This window comes from Diaporthe citri, assembly GCF_014595645.1.
Source record: "Diaporthe citri strain NFHF-8-4 chromosome Unknown scaffold_4, whole genome shotgun sequence".
Lineage (NCBI taxonomy): Eukaryota > Fungi > Ascomycota > Sordariomycetes > Diaporthales > Diaporthaceae > Diaporthe > Diaporthe citri.
The window spans coordinates 3,433,510-3,456,049 of record NW_025064849.1 but is presented as its reverse complement, the minus strand read 5'-3'; the positions used below and the strand labels follow the sequence as shown (position 1 = coordinate 3,456,049).

General features: G+C 55.4%; 5 protein-coding genes across 5 annotated transcripts; 3 read left to right on the top strand and 2 right to left on the bottom strand.

Moving 5' to 3' along the window:
• Positions 1 to 250: 250 nt before the first annotated feature.
• INS49_010114 (uncharacterized protein) lies at positions 251 to 1,341 on the bottom strand (the record flags this gene model as incomplete). Its single annotated transcript, XM_043170840.1, has 3 exons — positions 251 to 503; positions 559 to 1,234; positions 1,305 to 1,341. The coding sequence occupies 3 exons, from the start codon at positions 1,339 to 1,341 to the stop codon at positions 251 to 253; spliced, it is 966 nt and encodes a 321-aa protein (XP_043025405.1).
• A 1,298-nt stretch (positions 1,342 to 2,639) lies between these two features.
• On the top strand, positions 2,640 to 3,795 carry INS49_010113 (uncharacterized protein; the record flags this gene model as incomplete). Its single annotated transcript, XM_043170839.1, has 3 exons — positions 2,640 to 2,954; positions 3,014 to 3,476; positions 3,524 to 3,795. The coding sequence occupies 3 exons, from the start codon at positions 2,640 to 2,642 to the stop codon at positions 3,793 to 3,795; spliced, it is 1,050 nt and encodes a 349-aa protein (XP_043025404.1).
• A 4,584-nt stretch (positions 3,796 to 8,379) lies between these two features.
• Positions 8,380 to 9,630, bottom strand: INS49_010112 (uncharacterized protein; the record flags this gene model as incomplete). The annotated part of the gene is made up of 1 exon (XM_043170838.1): positions 8,380 to 9,630. One exon carries the CDS (start codon positions 9,628 to 9,630, stop codon positions 8,380 to 8,382), a length of 1,251 nt encoding a protein of 416 aa, XP_043025403.1.
• Positions 9,631 to 18,193: 8,563 nt separating this feature from the next.
• Positions 18,194 to 18,544, top strand: INS49_010111 (uncharacterized protein; the record flags this gene model as incomplete). The annotated part of the gene is made up of 2 exons (XM_043170837.1): positions 18,194 to 18,289; positions 18,341 to 18,544. The coding sequence occupies 2 exons, from the start codon at positions 18,194 to 18,196 to the stop codon at positions 18,542 to 18,544; spliced, it is 300 nt and encodes a 99-aa protein (XP_043025402.1).
• A 1,691-nt stretch (positions 18,545 to 20,235) lies between these two features.
• INS49_010110 (uncharacterized protein) lies at positions 20,236 to 22,192 on the top strand (the record flags this gene model as incomplete). Its single annotated transcript, XM_043170836.1, has 6 exons — positions 20,236 to 20,273; positions 20,757 to 21,159; positions 21,216 to 21,557; positions 21,639 to 21,702; positions 21,755 to 21,937; positions 22,002 to 22,192. 6 exons carry the CDS (start codon positions 20,236 to 20,238, stop codon positions 22,190 to 22,192), a joined length of 1,221 nt encoding a protein of 406 aa, XP_043025401.1.
• Between the last annotated feature and the right edge of the window lie 348 nt (positions 22,193 to 22,540).

Below are 22,540 nucleotides of genomic sequence, written 5' to 3'. Positions count from 1 at the left end.
CAGAGTCCGTGCAGCGAGGACGAAGAGCATATTAAAGCAAACAAGGGGGGCCCGCAAGCGAGGCACGTGCATAGTCGTACAGATCCGTCACCATCTGCCTTAAATTCATTCAGTCCTTGCGGTTTCTCGATTCCGTGTAGTGTTCCCCCTGAGCCTCGGTATCATGAGTTTTCCGGTTCATTGCTCGTCAGTATATCCTGTACAGAAGAAAAAGAAAAGTCGGTATGTTCGTCGGGAAATGAGTGGCACATCATGCGTAGCCGTAGTCTGACTTCGTGGGAGTGGCAAAGTCCTCGAAGTAGGGGTGGTTGCAGGCGGCCTTGGCAGAGATGCGGCCTGCTGGGTCATAGACAAGCATCATCTCGAGCAAGTCAAGGCCGTGGCGGTCAAGGTTTTGGCAGAGAGGCTGGGAGAAGTCGCGGTTCCACTTAGGGAAGGACGACTTGAAGTCAGGGTAGCTGGTCACACCCGGCCACACATCCTCTGTCGGTGTGCCAAGAACTCTGCAGATGCGGGTCAGTGAGGAAATCGCCGACTGAAGGCTGTGGAAAGGCTCACCTGAAGATCTTGAAGATCTCGTCGATTTCGGAGTCGCCTGGGAACAGCGCCTTGCGCGTGCACATCTCGGCAAAGATGCAACCAACTGACCACATGTCCACACCTGTGGAGTACTGTCGACCTCCCAGCAGGATCTCCGGAGCGCGGTACCACAACGTGACGACTTCGTGAGTGTACGTCCTAAGAGGGACTCCAAAGGCTCTAGCCAGACCAAAATCCGCCAGCTTCAGGTTGCCCTCGCGGTCGATCAGCAGGTTCTGGGGCTTCAGGTCGCGGTGCAGCACGCGGTGAGAGTGGCAGAATCTTATGCCGTCGCACAGCTGCTTCATGAACTTCTTGATGATGGCCGATCCCAGGCCCAGCTGGGCCAGCTCGCCGCTCGTGCCCTCAGGAAGCGCCCTGCCCCTGCCGCCGTCAGCCACCGGCAGGGCCTCCATGTACTTCTTGAGGTCGAGGTCGAGGAACTCAAAGACGAGATAGAGCTTGTGACTGTCGGCGTGTACGATATTGAACAGACGGACGATGTTGGGGTCACGCATCTCCTTGAGCAGTGAGATTTCTCGGATGGCTGTGGAAGGGACGCCCTCGTCTTCGGCTTCGAGTCTGATTTTCTTCAATGCGACGATTCGGTTGTCATGGAGGAGATCTCGAGCCTTGTAAACCACACCATACGTTCCTGGGGGAAAAGCGTAAGTCAGCCTTCGGCCCGCGGCACCGAGATGGGGAGAATGGGTTGTGTCATTTACCCTCCCCGATCTTCTCCAACTTCTGGTAATTCTCCATGTTATTTCCTTGATTCCTGGTGCAGGTGGTCAGCCATATATGGTCAGAATCATCGCACAAAGGACAAGTACATGGTCGCTGTCGAGGCACGCCGAGTGCGTGAGCAGTCTGAGTTGGCAGAGACAGTCGGATTCGCAGACGGGTTCTACTGCTCGATCTTCCTTGTCCACTTGGGTGTCTCGTATGCTCAACACAAATTGTTCTCTCGCAGATTGTGGCAGTCGAAAGCGGCGCAGCGAGTTGGGCCGTCCCAAATGGTATTGGTGGTGGGCTGGGTTCAACCCCTCGCTGGACGAGCCTACTTGTGTGCTTGCCGCTACTTGTGTCTGCCAAACTGGGGGAGGCAGAGTCTCGAACGTTGCATGCGAGTCTCTCTGGGACACAATGCAAAGAATTACGACTGGATAGGGCGAAGAAAAGGTGTTGTCTTTGTACCTTGAGGTCTGGTCGAGGGTCGGTTCGGTGAGCAGGAGTACAGGTAACCTCCCTTTCGGGGAGACCGCTTGGTGCAAGTACGCTGTTCAAATGCCAATCGAGGGGACGATTGTCGGTGCGAACGGGCGTTCGAGACACAAGGGCCACTGTCGTGCGGTGGTTGCTGCAACAATGGGGCCGTCTGCAGTTGAGTGCAGAGGGGTCGAATGCGAGGGACTGGCGGTGGGATGGAATGTTTGGCCGGGGACGCGGTTCGAGGTTTACTTTGGCCGGCAGACGCGTCGCCGATTGGCAGCCGGGCCTGGGGTTGGCTAGCTGGGCCTTGTTTTGGGCGGCTGCAAGGTTTCTAGGGTGATGATGGTGGGGTGTTGCTGCTCATGCTCAGCGCTCAGGGGTACTCAGGCCTGGATGGCAGACAAAAGCTCAAAACCAGACTATCGATAACATCTGGCAGGCAGGGGCATGTCGCTTGCAAAAGAACCCTAACCCAGCCGAGGTATGCGATACGCAACCTCTTGTCTTGGTCAGGTCTGACTCTGAGGCGAAGGCGTGCCCATGTGAGACCTGATCGACATTCATCAACGCAGCAACGCAGACAGCAGACAGCTTCCATGATATTGCAGACTTCTCTACTCGAGGCTCACAGTTTGTGTGGTGTCTCGGAACACGACTTGCCCAAGAACCTACACAGCACCCAGGGCCCTCAGAATCCAGTCGATCGAGAACAAGTGGCGTGACGAGTTCTTGACCATCGACCAACAACCACAAAACTTGCAATCAGCGAGAGACGCGGGACGGTATCAGGCATTGAAAAAGGTGATTCAATAACTGCAATTGTATCACGGCGACAGACAAATAAGGCCATGACTGTGGACCTCACCACCTTGGATGCCCACGAGCAGCCCTCGGATCATCTCAGGAAAATATGGAAGGGCTATTCCCGAGCAGACGGAGCCGCAATTCTCAGTGGAGGCGAAGTCGACGACCTATCCGTGCCGGAGAAGCTTGCTGAGTTCCAAAAAGGAGGCAGCATCCCTGCAGAGAAGATTCGCTCGGCTCTTTCTCACCTTGCTGAGGATGACCCGTCCATTGCTGAAGTGAAGCAAGACGCCGCTGTCTATTACCACCCCCTGATTCCAGGCGAGTTCAATTGTCCCATATGGTTGTCATGGGCAAGTGTTCTGATTGGGATTCAGGCCTTCTTATAGTACCATCACTGCTACCGCCTACAATACAGCAGACTCTGCTGTCTCGTCTCATCCACAGAGACCTGAGCCGACCTCACCACCAGACTAATATGCATCTGCACTACGATCTCCCCTATCCCGAAAATGATGCTGTCACCAATGGGCCGCAGTCATTTTTCACATACTCACCAGAATCAGAAACCAAATTCATCCCCAAGGACCCCTCAGTGCACAAGACTCTCTCCATGAAGCAGGTGATGGAACGGCGCCTGCATTGGGTCACTCTGGGCGGGCAATATGACTGGACGAATCGGGTGTATCCAGGTGAAGAGCCGCCCGCCTTTCCCGAAGACGTGGCTGGCCTCTTGGAAACTCTGTTTCCAGAGACCCAGGCTCAGGCGGCCATTGTCAACTTCTACACCCCCGGCGACACGATGATGATGCACCGGGACGTGTCTGAGGAGACGGATAAGGGCCTTGTGAGCCTGAGCATGGGGTGTGATGCATTGTTCAGTAGGTGATATCGCCCCGGCAAGAATATCATAGCTAATCCGATACAGTGATTGCACCCAACGACGTGGGCAAGATGTCCGAGGCAGACAGGCCTGCGCAAGGAGAGAAAGAGTACCTGCTATTGCGTATCCGTTCTGGAGACGCCATATACATGACACAGGAGGCAAGATTCGCCTGGCATGGAGTGCCCAAGGTCATCAAGGGAACGTGTCCTGAATACCTCGCGGATTGGCCTGCGGAAGACGGCAAGTATGAGGAGTGGAGAGGGTGGATGTCCAACAAGAGAATCAACCTGAACGTGAGGCAGATGCGAGACTGACGCAGACCTTATTCGTCACCATCTCTTTAATTCCATCCAGATCACAAATCGTCAAGGCATCGAGAACAACCGCCGGTCTGAGAACGAAGCTTGCGACGGCCACGGCTGGCAATGTCACCGAACCGAGTCTCTATTCCTTCAAAACCCACTTCAGTTGCTCCAGTCCGTGGCTCCCGGTATCCAGACAGAAGATCTTGGCTCAGCCCGCCTGTTCTTCCAACAGGGAGTGACGCGGCATCGGACGCGTGCTTGTGCCCATGCCACCGAGCTCTCGTGAGGATCTGCGGCCCTGCTTTCGATTATGTGGAACGACGCACCGCACACAAGATCTTGTGATCCACCTTCAATCGCGTTGTGTCCCCAGCAGCGCTCAGCCACGACGCCGACATGCACGTTCGTCGTGATGTGGGGCATACACCACGAGATCCACGTGGGTCCATCTGGCAACGATGCAATGCCACGATATTGTTCACCAATTTCCCGATTAGCTTTGGCTAAGCAAAGATCTCGTATTACTTGTGCATGTGTTATAACCAAGATAAACCATCGGCTTCTGCTGTATACTTGTCAGCGTCATGTCAGGAGATATGGAACGGCCAGGGTGATGAGTCTATGGCGACAGTTGGCTAGGCTGCGCCTCCCTCGAGAGGCTTTTGACCGTCTGGGCTCATGACACCGGAAGGTTCGGTTACCAGCGGCGATCACAGGATTTGCCAACATACGGAATTGTTGAGATTTGGACAATTCTGGCTTCAGCGAGTATCGTCTGTGAGGAGAATTGCCACAAGCTGGCCTTGCAGGACGCCAGGGCATGTCTGCGAAGCCTGTTGCTCAAGGGCCGGGGACTGCGCCACACTTGTCCGACCCGCGCCACACAAGAGGCAGCCCAGCAATGAGTCCAATTGGCCAGCAACCTGGCGGCCCTGCCTTGGGCCTACTCCTTGTGTATAGACCACGGAAGGGTGACAAGAGTCTGACCACAAACATCGGACTACAATCCGAACGCGACGCGTACCAGGCGCCCCCGCAATGTAAGCACCAATAAAGCTGGAAATTTACATCTGCCGGTGGTTGTGCCCGATCTGACCTTCCCATCAGACGGAGCCCCCTCGGCATCCGTTTGGCTGTTTCCGCCCGTGGCTGAGTTTGCGTATTGCTTGACCCGGCCCCCAGAATCCCCACCACCACCAACGCAATCCTGGATAATGTCAGCTCGCCATGGATGAGCCCGCCCGTTGATTGTGGATAGTCGGATCCCTTTCGGATCCAGAGCCCGACCCCATATTCGATATTTTGCCGATAGATCGTCACTGCGGGACGCAAGGGCAAGAAACGAATCTCGCCCCACGTCGAACGGCGCTGACTGACCAGCTTGTACCGTTGTACTCATTTGGACGATGGGTATGTGGTGAGGACAGTGCCCCAAGGCGGCGAGGCAGGCCGGTCGAACAGGTACTGACATGGCCATGGCCACGATGGCTGCGCCTGGCGCATGCAGCTCAGCTAAGACCGATCTGTGACCCCAGGTGTACGATCCACGCAAGAAGACAAGCCCGTCCGCAGGCTGCCTGGTGGGCCAGCAACAACTTCACTCAACGCCGCACGCTATAGGGATCTTGTCTACGCCCCTGACTTCACGCGTCACGAAGGTTCATCGCATGCGACCTGCCCGGAAGCCCATTTTCTACCGGGGCCAATTGTCGACAACCCTTGTCTCGCGCCCACCCCGGAATGGGATCGCCTGCGCCGCAGCCGCGCGCCGGGGAAGGTTGTCTGGTGGATTCAATGGGGGATCAATGAATCCTACCTGCCCCCTTCCATCGAGGGATTCTTGACTTGGTATCCTCATTGGGGCACCCTGCACGCCCTTGCCAAAGAACGTCTGACAGGTAGACTACCTTTCTACGGTACCTGTCTCCGTGCGGCGCTGCACAAGGCAGGCACAGGGATTGGTCCGTGAACGAGCGTACAGTCCGCCGCGCTGGGGCTGGACAAAGGGCAAACAACGTGTCGCACCCCCTTTCAAATAAGTCTGGGCACGGTCATTACCAGCGCAGTGGTAAACCGACAACTTACTACCCGGCGCGCACGCAGGTGTCAGACTTCTAGACGACGGGACGGCATGAAGTTGGGATCCGGGAGGAGGAGGACGAGATCGCATTCGGCGCGCAACGATGATCCTCCGGTTAAGCATGCGGCGCCATCGACTCTTTTTTCAGCCTTGCGCAGGCCGAATCCGGAAAATGGAAGGATCTGGGGCCCACGCCGCGTCAGGGCTAACACGACGCGGCTCGGTTGGGGGAGGGCTTGCGCGCTAGATCCGACGCCAGGGAGAAGGAGAAGTCACCAGCCCAGGTCGAACCAGACTCCCGGGAGGCCCTTCATCCCGCACCGGCGGCGCCAGCGGCGGCTTCACAGGCTGTCGCGCTCGGGCTCCCGCCCGTCTGTCTGGCAGGAAAAGGGGGGCTCCCGAGGGCGTGCGCTGCCCGTGCCGGCGATGCCAGAGCACTGGACAAGTGACTACCGTCTGGCCAGAACATTCGGGAGACTCTCTGACCTTCTCGTCACCTTCTCGTCAGCGTCACAGGATACCAAGCCTTTTGACTCGACTCCTGGATACTTTGTTACAGGGCACCTCTCTCTCCTTTGTTCCCCTTTGTTCCGCGTGCATCCTGTGGGCAACACGCAGGGCCATTATGATCCGGGCTGTTGGGAGCGCCCATCATCCATAGCGCGCCCACTTCGTCCCGGCAGGTCGGTAGGCACGTTGGCAGACAGGTAGGCAGCCAGGCAGGCTAGTTAGGAAGACGCCAGGCTGATAGCAGCGCCCTTTGTTTCCCGGCCCATCACTTGATCTTTGGATATCGATGATGCTCTCTCTCTCTGTCCGTTGTCTGTGTGTGGGGAGGGGTTTTTGGGGCCTGCCAAGCCCGGCGATATGGGCTCGCGCTGCTGCAGGTCATCGGGTACTGGGGATCAGGAGGATCATCCATGTAGTCTATCTAGTCTATAGTCACGCCCCGCCAGGCGCGGCTGCCTACCTGCCTACCTAGCGTGCATTGGGGCGATATGTGCGTCCTGTCATCCGTCGTTCTTCACTCACTGACCGCCAACCTGCACCCGCACCAGCGGGTCGCGTGATGCGATGCAATGGCCGATGGACAGAGACTGGTGCCAAGAGGGCCAGACGCGCATGCTTGCTTGACTCTTTTGTTCCAGGCCATGCGATGCTCGCCTCAGAAGTCTGCACGTCCATTTCAAACCCAGGACCCTGGGCCCCCGAAGATACCCCGTCACCCGTCACCACAAGGTTACCGGGTGCCGGGCTCGGAGAATAAAACAACATTGTGGGGACCCCGATGGGCGGTGGGCGTACGTGTGGCCACATGGTGGCGGGCGGCCGTAGTGTGGTCCTGTCGCAGTTGCTGTTGCATGTGTCGTATGTTTTATTTTTTTTTTCTGTGTTGGCCCGTCGCATCGAAATCTTGTCGGGCCTGTCTGGGGGACCCTCCACGAATCGAATGGCATCGCATCGAATCAACCCGGATCGGGTCCTGTCGATTCGACTGCAGATGCCGGATCCGACGTTGATGTGCTGTGTGTTGTGACGTGCTGTCTTCCGCCCCCCGAGGGAAGTATCCAAGCACCAACCCGGCTGCCCGGCAGGGTCCCCAGCCCAGCGCGAGCCTAGCCAGCCCCCGGCCCACTTGATCTGATCGACAGCCCTGCCACACGCATCGCGACCCGACATCGCGACCGCTTCTTTTTGGGTTGTGTGATTCATGCTGGGATCGCGGGCTTGGTACCTGCCTCATGACGGCAACAACATGAGGAAAACAAACACTAGGCAGGTGGCTGGCTGGGCCTGGGCTGGTTAGGTGGCTGGCTGGTTGCCTGACAGCGAAATATTGTTGTTATTGGGCCGTGATTGTAACGGTGTGACAGGCGGTCAATTAGACTGGTTGCCCGTCACACAGTCATGTCCATGTCAACAAGCATTCTCAACGGAAGAGTCACTTGTACACAAATCACACACAGGGGCAAGCAAAGTTTGAGTGAAGTGTCATGTTTTGCACCGAGACCAATGGTGGTCTGGCTATTGGCCTCTCATTGATGAATTCTGCCTGGGCTCATCAGAGTGGACAAAAAGAACTATGCAGATGGTATCACAACTGTTCGCGGATCCAATCATCCATCTCTCTGTCTCTCATATCATCCTCGCTTCATGCCATGACCATCATCTCTCTCTCTCGTACCCTGCTCCATGCACACAAGATAGAAGCAAAAACAATCTCTGATTCCACACTTTTTGCCCCGATTCCGTGTCGGTAGATCACTGGTCTCCCCAGCAGTGATATTATTAGGAAAAAGTAGTCGTCGGTCGTACCATGATCCGAGGTCCCCCCTCACAAACGCCGTGCGGAAGCGCAATAAAAAAAAAAAAGCAAAAACGTAACCCTTGCCGCCGTAAACACCTGTGTATGCTTTGTGTGCGTGCCGTCTATTCATGTCTCGCTGCGAAAAGAAGAAAACCAGGTAATCGGCGCTTTTTATGGTTGAGATTGATTGCGCTGGCGAAATTCATTACCGCGCGGTGACACCCGAGCCGCCAAAGACACGGCCCAGCATGCCCCTCATCCTCTTGACCCTGCTGCCGCCCTCCTGCAGGTCCCTCAGCTCCTCGGCGCTGATCTCGTAGGGCAGGAGGGACCTCTGCTTCGTCAGGGCATGCGGCGGCGGCTGCAGCATCTGCTGCTGCTTGGGCTGCTCCAGGACGATCTCGACGGGCGGCTCGTAGAGGCTGCCCGTGTGGAGCATGCCGTCGTAGATGTACGGCGCCTCGCCGTCCGAGGACAGCGGCGTGGTCGCCTCGCTGCCCCGCGACGATGAGAGCGAAGACGCGTAGGAATGCGAGCTGTGGATGCTCCGTGATCCGTAGCTGCTGCTCAGGCCGGGCAGCGAGTCCGGGCTCTCCTGCCTCATCTGCCTGGACGAAGACCTGGACCTGGAGTCCGGAGTCATTGGGGGTGTCGAGTAGATGTTCCTGCTGGCCGTCTGTGCCGCGAGCCATGCCGCTGCCGCCGCTTCCTCCTCCTCCCTGCGCCTCCGCTCGTCCTCGGCGGCCATGGCAGCCTGTTGGGCGGCCTTCCTGCGCTGCCTGCGCTCGTGGCGTGCAGCCACGTCGCCCCTGAGCGGTGCCAAGAACGGGTCCAGCTCGCGGTACAGATCCTCCTCCGTGATGCGCAGATCCCAATCCAGCAGGAACAAGAGCTGCTTCTCCATGAGGTTGACCTCGGTCCTTGAGAAGCCGAAAGAGAAGCCCGCACAAGGCATCACCGAATAGTTAGCCCAGTGCTTGTTCTTGGGCGAGCTGTCATTCAGGTACTTTGCTGCTAGGATTAGCGAGGCGAGGAAGATCCTGTGTGTGGTGCAGCGGAGGCCCTTTGCCATTGGTTGCAGGCGGGACCGGAGACGGTTGAGGTAGACCAGGGTTGACATGAGCGTCGGGACCTGCACGTTTGAAGAGACGACGAGCTGGGTGATGAACTCCTCCAGAGTGGGCAGTCCGGCATCTTCTGCCGGCACGGCGCGCGGTGGTGGGGTCTTTGGTGGCGTGGGTGGTAACCTGGAGTTCTGAGGTGCCGCGGTTGGCGGTGGAGGCATCATTGTCGGGTCGCACTGGATGACGCTGCATGCTGCCGTGGCGAGATACGAGATCATACTCCTAGACACGGGCGTGTAGATGAAGTGGTCCAGGGCGGCGGCGTTGAGCTCGTCGATGCTGAGAGTTGAGCATGTTGAAGATGCTGGCGAGTGTCGTATTTGTGAAGCCATGGTGGGCTGTGACGTGGTGGTGAGAAATGTGAGAACTGCGAGGCCCGCGCAATGCAGGTCAAGTTCAGATAATTGCCTAGGAGAACGCTCGGAGAATTTCCGCGGAAGCCCTCGAGAACGGGACTGCCGGTGGGGAAATAGGTTATCAGGAAAATGGAGGTGGAAAAACCGTCAGCAGTCGAAGGATCTTCGGTTGCTGATATTCCCAATGATGGATTTATGCGGGTGTTGGGCGAAGTGCGGTGTGGTGGTACTGAATGCCGTGCCAGCTGATACGAGTCAAGGATCGTAAAAGTCTAGGTGCGGCAAAGTTTCATGTGGCTAAGGTGCCGGAGTATCTGGTGTGTCCGGTGGGACTTAAAAAGAGTGAGATGTGAGATGCGGGCGTGAGCTGCGTCCTTGAGCGGCGGGTTGGACCGGCTGATGAGTTGCGAGCAGAGGTCAGTCAGGTGTGTGTGTGCCTCGAGGTATGGCTTGGCTGTGGGACTGGTATGCCTTGGTGACTCGACTTCCAGGTGTCGTGGTTGGGAGTCAAGGGCGGCGGGCAGGGAGGCTGTGATGGGGAACAAAGAAGGTCGAGGCACGGAGGCACACATGCAGGTGCAGCGGCACTCGAGGGTATATGACTTTCTTGGGAGCTCGAAAAGGGCAAAATGGGACAATGAATAAACCTCGAACAAGAAAAATAGAAGGCCGACTTACAAGTGACTTGTCTTGGGCCTTGGCCGGTGGGGCGCTTGGGGTCAGGCGTAGATGGGCCTCCTGAGCTGGGGCTTGTACGGCTTGTTCGTCAGAGGGTGACGTGCGACTCGCTGGGCCCACGAGGCTGAGTATGTGGTTGATGCGAGTGCACAGGGGTTCCCTGGAGGGGTCGGGGCAGGCGACAGGGAAGAGCGATCCCGAGGTACAGTCTGGTCTGGCGGTACTTGGGTACACGGCGGCGCGCCCTGCAGCAGGGAAGGGCAGGGGTGGCGGTGGGGTGACAGGTGGTGTGAAGGAGGGATGGGCCGGCCTAGTCAGCGATCGACTGTTCTGGCTTTTGGGCTGGGCTCTCTTCTCTCTCCGGACGCTGTAGCACCGGTGCTGTGGTAGTGCAGACTCGACCTTGGCGAGGCCCGGGTCGATCTCGTCGGGGGCAGGGGACTGAGGGAGGGGAAGACGGCGCTCTGACTGGTTCAACGCTCTCAACGGGCTGCCAAATAGGGGGCCACGAGAAAAGCAGGCCTGACTCGAAATGCAAGACGGTCTGGCCGTAGATCAAGCAGCGATTCGCTCTCAGGTGCTCAGTCTGTCTTGCGCCTTGTCTCAGTCCAGCGAAGTCAAAGTCCACTCAGGACGCTCTGAAATGGTCCTTGTGCGAGTTTGACAGCAGCCGAAACTCTGTAGGTGGTCCTGAGACGACCAGATTGGGCCTGTGACTGAGTGTGCCTGTTGTCGTGTGGCGGTCGATCGACAGTGGTCTGCTGGTGAGCCACGAACGAAACTTGGTGGTGGCAATGGCGATGGTCGTATTGACTGCCTGGGTAATTGACCTCGGCCGCTGGCGGGGAAGGGATTCTTGATTCACAGCAGTGGCTGAGACCGATTCCGAAAGCGGGCCCGGACGAGGAGAAAAAAAAGTTGATGAAAGCGAAAAAAAGGTTGCTCCCAAGAAAAGAACTAAGCCCACAACAGCCACTCAAAAAGAGGAGCAAATCAAAAGTTTGTTGTTTCAACTGGACGGTAATGGTCTTGGTGTTTTCTCTTGGAGAGGCTCTTGACCCGGGTTTGCGGTGGGGTGAATCCGGGGTTGCGGAGCTGCTGGAGCTGCCGGCGACGACAGTTTCGATAGCGTCGGCTAGTGGGCGAGTCAGATTTCTAATTCGAGGAGCGATCGCGTGCCCCGTGCTCTATTATTCTTCAATGCCCGCCGGGGACAATGCCAAAAAAGAAGGAGGCTGAAGTTGATTACGAGAAGTTCGTCGGCAGAAGTCCGGTCCAGCGGAGTCTCTGTCGGAGGTGATAATAGGAAACGGAGGGGGAAACGAGGAAACAAGTCTGGGGCGATGCGGTCCCAGGTGGAAGCTGTCGTGGACAGGTGAGGCTTCAAGAAGAGCTCCTCGATTGTTTTCAGGGTCCGCTGCCAGCTTAATACGCGTCCTCGTGGACAGGGGTGTCAGGCGAGCTGCCGCAGGATGAACTCGTCGGTGCAAGTTCGCGCGGGTAAACAGAATTATTTCCAGCCCTCGAGATCCGCAGGCGGCGGTGGCGTCCCGCTGGCGTCTAGAGATTGGGTGAAGCGCTGCGTTAGAGGAGACGCTGGTTCAGGGGTGCTGCTGCGCGGTGGGGGCAATGATTCGCTGCCGGCGCTTCGTGGGAGCTCGCAGCTGCAAGGCCAAGATTCGTTCGTCTCCCAACCTGGGTGGCGCTGTGAGAATGGTTGGCTCGAGGAGAATAGGAGAGGCTCCGGCCATCCCTGGGCGGACACAAGGCCTTTGAAGCAGGTTGATTGCACTGAAATAAGGGGATCTATGCCCTCCGGACGCTGGATCTGGAAAAGGCAACCCTGGTGCCGATGACGTTCCCGCTTTCGTACGGGTACCACGCACTTTACTTAGCTTTTCGGGGCCAAGGTTGTGTTCGGGATGCGGACCGCAGGCGGTTGGGGCTGGTGCGTTGCAAACATGGCATTCCCTGGTCTGAATGCGGCTGTTCTTGTATGTATGTATGTATGTATGTATGTATGTATGTATGCAGACGTAGATAGATACGGTGTGCACACTGCCGCCTCCCGTCGACTCAATGGCTGAAGACAGCATTGAGCTCTGGAATTTGGGAGAGATAGATCAAAGTCCAGATCTCGAAAGGGAGTTTTCTTGGTCAAGTTGAGACCGAAGGGGACCAACACTACACGTCTTTACGTACACAAGGGAGGACGCCCAGTCGAGGATCGCAATTACAGGCGAGCCTCTTTAGCAATTATTGAACAGAGCTTGTCATGCCCAGGGGGTCACCAACCCTATGGCCTGCGTTAACGAGGCTATCGTCAAGATCCCATTCCAGTATAAACCTGGGATACGTGCGGAATTCCCCGTCACCCCCAGGTGTTGATGGCCAGGGAGAAAGACAGCACAAAGGGTTGTGCACGACCCTGGGTCGTCGCTAGACCCTCCCTTCTTGGTGGTCGGCAGATGCCCTGTGCAAATCACAGGCTCGAGCTCGAGGACGACTAGGTTCGATTTCGAGTTCCAGACCGAGGCCCTTGGATCCGTGACCGGTCAACAGCCGAGAACAGCTCTTGCAGATGCACAGCCTGTCAGCTGGCGATGGGCCCACGGGCCTCGGTGCCATGTCCTGCCTGCGGATTGAATGGCTGCACCGCTGTATGGCTCACCGACACATGACCCAGGAGCGGCACTTGCGCGTTGGAGCCAGATTGATGGATGATGAGTAGCTTCGTGCATGACCTCTCAGATTGGGCCGCCTCGACGTTGGCAATGGTTGGCGAGCAACCTGTCGACACATGAAACATTGGGGGGGGAGGAAGGGACCAGGGGTTGGCTGTGGATGGCCGAAAGCAGAAAGATGCATCGACGCCAGGCTGGATGGGGTTAGCCTGCATGAGATACTTGCCGGGTCACCTCTTGGTCGCGTGCATTGCATGTACTCCCTCCTGGCCCTGCAGTCCGGGAAAGAACAGACTGTAATAAGTGTATGTACGTGCAGTATGGGAAGCGACGGTTGCTGTGTGCCGTGGCAAGAGCAGGCCATCATCAAACCGACCAAGAGACACCAGGCAAACATGCTTGATACGCTTCATGCTCACATCTCACACCCCAGCCTTGAATGGCCTGTTACAGTCTCTAGGCAAGCATCGCCGCGGGTCAACGGTGGCCACCCGTTCAACCAGCATTCAAGTGCCAGTGACACGAAAACTGGACTACCGCATGCAGCGAACAGCACTCCCCAACCTCTTTCAGCCCCCCGTCGTGCATACAAACATGGGCAGTGAAGCGTCGGCCAGCGGCAACGCAGGCCTCAACGCTGCGGCCACCCATCGCCGTCTTTGTCTCGATATGTGGGCGGATATTCTTCCATTTTGTTACCTCGTCCATCACTGCCACTTCAAATCGGGCCATGTGTTCGATTGCTGACCCCCAGCCTGAACCCCAGGCAGGCCACAACATTGCATCCGGACGGTCTGGACGGTACGCTACCAGACTATTGCCTACCACATGCAATCTTTTGCACAGCTTCTAGTCTATTGCCTGGTGGTCAGATGCCGTGGCAAGCTGACGCCTTTTTGGACCATCTGGTGGTGGAGCTGTCCCGAATGCAGCATGCAGCCCCGGGTGCCTCGACCCCAGCGCCACAATTGGCTAGCAGCATGTCAGTGACCCCGGCCGATTCGGGATGGCTGGATGGCATGCAAGCATTTGATTGACAGCAGCGCACCCATCAACTTGCCCGCCGGCAGAGGCTAATGCACCCCCTGCGTGCGGCTTCAGATTTTAGCCTGTCCGCCTGTGTGGAGACGCGGGAAATCAACAGGGTCGTCCCTCAGAAATCTGAAGACTGGTGATGCCACCGCGGACATGGTGAAACGGAACAGCATCCAACTCAACGGCTCTGGTGGACCACGGCGTATGTCCTGCGAGGTCGTTTCTCGGCGATCTGCAGCACGCATGAGATCTAAGGACCAGTCCTCGCCCGCTCATATTCCAGACATCGCGCTCCCTAACTGCCTCGGCACATGGCCCTTGACGATCTTGGCGCCGATTGCGACGACGCCCCGACAAACCTCACGCCAGCGTCCCGTAGGGCTGGGTCGTGAATCGGCCCATTGTCCATCGATTCAAAACTAATCTTGGCGAGACCAACTGGAAACTCCTGGCCATATCTCTTCTGGACAAGCTCGGCCGGGCGCATTGAAGCTGTCGTCAAGCGTGAGTTCGAATGGGCGCACGCATTGGCTGCCATGCTTTCTGTGGCTCAGTCCCGAGCGCCTGGTAGAGCAGCCAAGGACATTCGGGGTTCCCACCCATCCCGGCCAGATCAATCTTGGGTCCGTGTGCCTATTTCGGGGTCCATGAACCGAGTGACGTCGCGCATGTCGTTGGCAAACACTCTTGTCATGCTGGTACGAATGCTCTCGGGTCTGCATGAAACTCGACTCATCATCAATTTCCTGGAATAACTCCAAAGTGACAGGTTCATCACAATATTGCGACGCTGTTTCATGTGCCTGTCGACACCTGCCATGTCGTGGTCAGAGTTGATAAGATCAGCTCCACCCTACCCCCTGAGCCGATCCCTAAAATGCGGGCGGTCGATCCTCTCGGGAAATCCAATCAGTCCAGATTCGGCATCGCTGACCATAGCTCCGGAGCGGAACGCATGAGCACGGCTGTGTCCTGTCAGCGCTTCTGTGTGTCTGTGTCTAGTGTGACTGCGTTCGGGAGTCTCCAGAACAGGAAGTGTGGCTTTTGGCTTCTTGTCGCACTCAGCTCAGTTGTTGTCCCACCTAGCTTGGCGGGTTCTCCGAGCTGGATTGCGATGGCAGGCACGCCGCTCGCCGTACGCCTAGTTCCTCGGATTTAGAAGAGTTTTTGGCCCGGTCCACCACCTCGGTATCTACATTCGCTCCGAGTAGACATGCTGGAATTTACCGGTGGTCAAAACTCGGTACGATGGGGCGGGCAGGTCGCGAAACAAACGTATCTCTCCACCAATCTGTGTCGGTCACTGGGGATGAATCGGAGTGGGGCCTGAATCTCCCCAAGGACTGCAGAGCCTCAAGCAGATTGGTCGTTCCTTGGCCCCGTCATGTCCCCGAATTGAGTTTTCTTGCGATTTCCATAACGAATACGGGCCACATGCGACATTGGCGTCTCCAAACAGCCAGGACAATGTCTGGCATACTTTCTGGCTTTCTACTAAACAGCTTCGAGCCTCCTCCAGCACAGCATCCATCTCCCCCTACTTTTGCCTTAGTGCACGACCGATCTGGCATAGATAGATGCAGCTGCACGTGTCCATGTGGAGCGTGCGGATCTGCAGGTGGTGGTGGCACCGTCGGAGGGCATGCCGAGATGTGGCCTGCGCCCGCCGCTATTGGGCCGTGTGCCTTCTGAAACATACATGGCTCACTAGGAGGCATCTCCGGCTCCAATCATCCTGCCCCGTTCGATCCCGACTCGGGGCGCCGGCGAGCGGCGGGGTGACGCCGGGGAAACTTTTCAAAGACTCAGCCACGAGACCGGCGGCACGCAGAAGTGTTGGCGATGATGGCCGTTTCTTGGCTACCTCAATTACATTGGAGAACGGCTGTTCCAATCCTCTCCGTTGCGCGCTGCTTCACGGGCTGTGCGTTAGCTGCAGCTCTGTTCGGTCAGTCATTGAGGAACTCGCGCCCATCTCTTGGCTAGCCTCTGAAACATGCGTGCAAAGTTTGACTCTGACGTTCCTAACTTCCCGCCAAACTCTTGCGGGTTGGCTACTCGTGGTTATTTTCATAGCTTTGAGATGGGTGCCCGATGCAAATAGCATGTTCTAATCATCGGACGAAGCATCACAGTCGTCTTTCGGGTGAACCGGAGCACTCTATCTATCCATTGTCGCTTGGCACATCCTTCAGGAGGCGACAAGGCAATCGGGCTTAGGAGGACGACAACCGATTGTGTGTGTATATGCGGTGGCGGCTGCAATGGCTGACATTACAGATTGCCTCAGCTGCCGAAAACCCGATGGCATCTCCAAACTTCTATCAGTTGATGATTTGCCAGAGCATCTCACCCGACGGGTTTGATAGACCTCCACACACACACTCGGCCTTCGGCGGCGAGATGTCTCGGAACCGTATAGACCAGCCACACTTGGCCTTGCTGGGCCACCCGCCCCGGCCGAGAATCATTTCATGCATTCAAATTTGGCTTCAACGGCTTGCAGGGCGCGCGGTGTACCACAGCGACGCCAGTCATGCCAGTGCTGATTTCATCGAAGTCTGCATCCATAGCCAAACGAACGTTGCATCTCGATATCACCACTGGTTGCATCGTCATCGCCTCGCCTAGTCGCGCCTCGGAATCGGTTCACAACCCGAGTCAGCCCTTGCAAGCCAGGATAGTGCGTTTTCGGATACTGACCGCCAGGTAGCGTGTGTTACATGAAGGCGGTCCTGCGGTGAGATGAAGCGCGTTTGGCGCATGCTACAAGCACTCGAGACTCTGCTCGACACATTGCAGGGGCATGTACTGCTAGAGCAAGAGCCTGTCGTTCCCACTGCAGGGCGGAACTTCACCGGTGACCACACTGAGCTGTGAACTTGATGCTTACCCGAGATTTGATACTACGCCGGCCTCGCTGCGGCCATGGCTGGGGCGGCTGATCAAACCAGCAAATTTCAGCAAAAGCATTCTTGTCGCTTGTGGCATTTCCCGTTTTGTACCGCGGTTCTGTTATTTCCCACCGGGCGCTTAGAACAACAAAACTTGGTGCTTTTTCTCGCGCCGGGGTCCAAAACAGCCGCGCGCATCATCAACCCTGCCGCTGCGGAGATCAAGACTGGCGATGCGCTGCCTGTCCAACGTCGACGACAACGACAAACAAACAACACCTGCGATGACAATGATGCAAAAGGCGGCCGCTTCCGTTCCGAGGGCACCAGCGGTCATGCACCAAGACAGCCCAGTGAGCTACGTGCGTTCATCGCAGTTCTTGTCATCAACGATCACACAGCAAATCCCGACACCCAGCGCCGTCAATGCAAGTCAGCATGGTAGACGCTCGCTAAGCATTCCTTCCCGCCCCCCAGAATAGCTGGACCCAGCATTCTGTATCGTGGGGTCCGGCTCACTGCCGCCCTTGTAGAGCACGATCTGTAGCGCCCAATCTCCCCCGGCATGCTTAATTGCATTATTGCTTATTCTCTTTGCAGCACACCAGCAGCGCCACTCGACAGCGATCGTGCAGCTCAGCTCGGCTTCTTTCGGCCGCGCTGGGTACACGCAGGTGGTTGATTGGCGGTGCTAGCCGCAGCTGTGGGGGATTTTCTGTCCATTTTATTTTTTCTTACTATATTTGCATTGCGCCACCTGCTTCTCGGTACCAAGAAAACACGGGTCTGGATTCCTTCAATTTTTCCCTTGTTGTTTTCGTCTTCCGCGGGTGACGGCCTTCGGGTCAGACGATTTCCGGGGCCTACGCGTCTGCGACCGCGAGACGCATTCGCTATACTTGCATACTTGAAAATGGCAGGCGCCGGCCTTGGAGAGTAAGGGTCGGGCAGGCTGTTCGGTCAGGTGGTCGATTCCGCGGCCGGCCGCTGACAGCTGTCGAAGATCATGTCTGAGACCTGTCGCATGGCACGGGGCACTGAGACAGGAATCAAGTGGACTTGTTCAGAGCTCTGTGGAGTTGGACGGAGGCCTGGGCCAGCTATCAGACTGGAGACTTCGTGGCTCGACTTCGTCGGACCGCATTGCGCCCTGCACGCTCAGATGAGCTTTCGCAGTGGGCCGTGCCGGCCTTGAGTCTTGGGAGGCAGCCTATCGAGGAGGTCGGCGGTGGCCTACCACTGGTCAGAATGTCGCACAACGATGCTAGAATCCGGCCTTCTCGGCACGAAGACGGTATTAGCGAGCTGCCTGTCAATGGCTCGAAGGTCGAGCTATCTGAAACTGTAGGTAGTGCTTCGTTCGTACGTCGCTCTTGACTGTGAAAAGGTGTCTAGAGCACCAAAGGCCATGAAATGGCAGGTAAATACACGGCCTTGATCAACCATCGCTTGGCGATCATACTTGTGACACAGCTAGTGACTTTGTACTTCACGAGCAAATGGCAGAGGTTGAACAACAGTAGCTTCGTGAAGCCCATGAGTGGTGTGGGACAGAGTTACCCAATATCCGGATCAAGCCCAACAGAGATCCTCTTCTGAGCGTGAAAGTGACTGCAAGACCACCCGGCTCTCACTGATTTGCCTTGTGCCAATTGCAAATTAATGATGAAGATCAGGAAAGGGGGTTCTCGATCCTGGAGAAGGACCAGGGTCTATCGATACATTCAGTCGTGGACCAAGGGAGCAGGTTAGATTGGAGATCAGTGTGTCTCTGGTAACGGGGACGGGATATCTGTTCTCATTTCGATCCCACGCTCCCTTTTAGCGTCTCCTCCCTCACTTCAAAACACTTCACTCCGTTCAAAAGACTGACAGTCGTGATCCCATACTGTTCGAGCGTGACGTCCAAGGAAGTGGACACCGAGAGGGAAGATAGGGGTCGTGCCTCGTGCATGGAAAACCCCAATCCCAAAGATCAGAGATGTGGAAATATGCCAATACGATGACAGCACAAGATTTTTATGATTACATTGGATCCCAATATAGCTCAAAGACTGTTCTGGGAGCGATCGAAAAGCATATGGGAAGCATCGCCCATCCTGGCAACTCTATGCAGTTGAGCTCTCATGTGTACTCATTTAAGGGGTGGGAAGGGGAGTAGGAATAAAGTCACTTTAGTCTTTTATTTAGGAAATTCAGATCTCTTTTATCAAAAGGTATCCTGAAATTGGCTTGAATCTGCTCTGAGGCTGATCAGACCGCAAGCCTCTTAACATCAGGACAGCCTCGTAACCCCGATGCAATTTGTGGAACATTGAGGACCACGGAGTAACTTAAAATAGACCTAGGCCATTTCATAACCATTTCCTCAGTTGTAACCCTGGCTAGATTAGCATAAAATCCACGCAGAGGGTGTGGGTGCATCCAATTTCCTTCTGTATTCAAGTTCCTCTCGCAATTTTTTGGAATTTCCTTTTATAAGACACCACTGAAAATGACGTTCTTTGATGAATTCGTGGAAAATGACAAGAGACTTACGCCGAAAAGTCGACGTGGTAAGGAATGTCGTCCATGGATGTTGAATTTTGGAGCACCTTGAGTAGGCGGTACTGAAGTGACTAAGTAGACGTGTCTACTCACAATGTCGTGGAAGTTTACAAGTCGCGCTGATCAAAGAAGCACATGGCATGTCTCCGGAAATACATTTTCAACAGTCGAATGCTGCACAAACAATTTTTTCGCAGCCATCCGAAACATGAGGGCCGTTTCCACATGCTTCGTTGGCAGAATGGTGTTCTCGCACATAATGCAGGAGAAAAACTCGCACCATACTATCGACATCTTTGGAAAGGGGTGGCCATCTTTACTCTTACATCTCGCTCAACTTTGTTGGATTCTCCGGATCACAGTGTCCTTTTCACACAACCCATGGCTGCCAAAGGGCTCAGGCAAGCTACTCAGCAGAATGTCACCTTGTACAAAGATCATCAAAACCCGCAACCGACATTTGACAAGTGAGGGGGTTAATTACGCGACGAAGCAAAGGTACCGCTTTAAAGCCTTACAAGCGCATCACCGGTCAATAGTTGCGCATTTTCGTCTGAAAACAAATTTAGGTAAAGGGGAGCTTAGAAAACCCTTGATAACACGCTTTAGATAGACTGCGTTGAAGGGAAACCACGCCAGTGAACACGTAAATCTTGTTCAACTCTCCAAGCAACATACAATCTGATCATTATCTTGCGATTTGTAATTGTATTCCTCATACTCAGTTTTGAGTTCCGCAGCGCATGATGAACTCGGGGCAAAATTACAGGCTCGTTGATACGTGAGTTCTGACCTGATGCGGCATCCTAGACTAGTCCAAAGAATGTTCACGACTCTTACAAAGAGAATATCAAGGCTGCGCAATGCCAGTTTAGCAGTCCGGAATCATTTTCTCCGCGAAATGGATCTGGCCCGCAGTGGTCCACATATGCTGCTCATCTGTGACTCAATCCGCTAGCCGTCTTTCCACCCATCCTTTATCCTTCCCCAGCTCAGAAGTACCCACCTTGAGTAAATTAGGCTCGCTTGGAATCGAGAGTAACCCTGTACGTCATGTAATATAAGTTATCGTTGATAGACGCCGATGTGATGTGCCCGAAGTCGGCATCTTATCAGCGCGGTGGATCTTCGGGAGAGTCGACCAGAAATGTGGACTCCTTGTGAAGATTGTTTATATAATTTTTCTTCTGCCCGCCGTGGACTATGAGCGAATACTTCAGCTTTGACTGTATCCCTGATTGCAACTGACCTTCGTTGTCGGTAGTCCGCTCACTATGAAAGCCGCACTCGTATTTCTGGGCCTGGCATTCGCTGCGACAGCAGCTCCCAGCAGCAATTACCGGAGCCGGCCGGCGAAACATGGTGTTCATCTCTTAGGGGCTCGGAATGCCTCGACCGCCGGGACCAAGATTATTTTGGACAATGACTGGAGCACTGCCGGCTTTATCCCGTATCTCCTGGCTCTCGACGCCGGCTGGGACGTGCTTGGTCTCGTTGGCGATACTGGCGACTCGTGGGCTCTCCAAACCAGCCTTCATGGACTCGCGACCCTAGAAGCGGGCAATTTGTCTTCATGTATCCCGGTGTATAAAGGCTCCGACTATCCACTGGTCAACACCCCTGAGTTGTTCCAGACATGGGAGGACCTTCATGGCGACTTGCCCTGGGTAAGTCAACTGACGTGGACTGTGGAGTTAGAAAAGCCTGCTCACAATTTCGACAGCAAGGTGCTTTCGCTCCCGAGAACCTCACTGCTGAGGAACTCGGCAATGACCCAACATCGGGCGACCCAGAGAAGATTGTGAAGGCCGCCTTCAACGAGGGCTTCCCCAACGGAACCCTGGCGGGGAACAACTCCGCCGCCTGGATGGTTGAGCAGGTGCGCAAGTATCCTGGAGAGGTCATGATCTTCAGCGGTGGTGCTCTGACCAACATTGCACTGGCTGTTCGTCTGGATCCTCAGTTTGCCTCCTTGGCTAAGGGGCTTGTGATCATGGGCGGATATCTCGACGTGACCCTCCTGCAGACGTCTGGGTCTGTTCTGCAAGCGGACCTCAGCTCGGACGTGAGTCTCTTTGACATTTGAAGTTGGAGATGGAAAGGACCATAACGTCTTGGACTATGGAGTGCTAATTTTGAGTCACAGATCAATCTCAAGATTGATCCGGAGGGAGCCAAAGTTGCTTTAACGGCTGACTTCCCAAGCACAAGTGAGTAATCTCTGTGATTGGATAGTGTGAGTCAACGTGCTGAAAACGACAGCAATCGTGGGCAATGCTGCCAACCAGGTCATGTCAACTCAGGACTACTTGGATGAAGTCTATGAAGTTGAGACCCCGTACACCAAGCTCGTCCATGAATACTACGGTACAGACTTCCCTTTCTGGGATGAGACTGCAATGTTCTCTGTATTGGACACCAGCAACGTGCTCAATTCCACGACATGTAAGTACAAATATCTCTCTCTAACATTTTGGTAGCTTCGGGCCTCGCTTACGTTAAACTGAAGTCTACCTTGATGTCGATGTTGCTTATGCATCACCTTATTATGGAAATATCATTGGATACCAGGAGGCGTTGAAGCCCCGTGCGCAGAAGCTGCAAGAAGTAAACTTCATCTATGAGATCGATGGAGATAAGCTCAAGACTACGATGAAGCATGCATTGCAGTACCCTAAGACATGCTCGGACATGGTTTAGTTTAAATACTATATATGATAGTGTCGCTATTGGAAGCCCACAATGCTCCATCAAGGAGGAGGCGAAGCAATCCTCTTGGTAAGAGGGCCCGGCAAATACTTGGTTATGAGCTGAAATCTCGCGTCCAAAACTTCCAAACAATGTCTAACTCGGGTTTCGCAACTTCCCGATCTTCCCCACAGACGATGATCTGGAATCGGCATGGTCCTTGGTGGGTATGCCAGGTCATGACGCGCCGGGGCTACCGCCGAGGCGCTTCCTCACCCTCATCCGTACCCCGCTTGAGATCCCCGCGGGGCCCCACGATAGCGCAGTGCTTTCTGCCGCATTATGGGGTCACAGAAATAC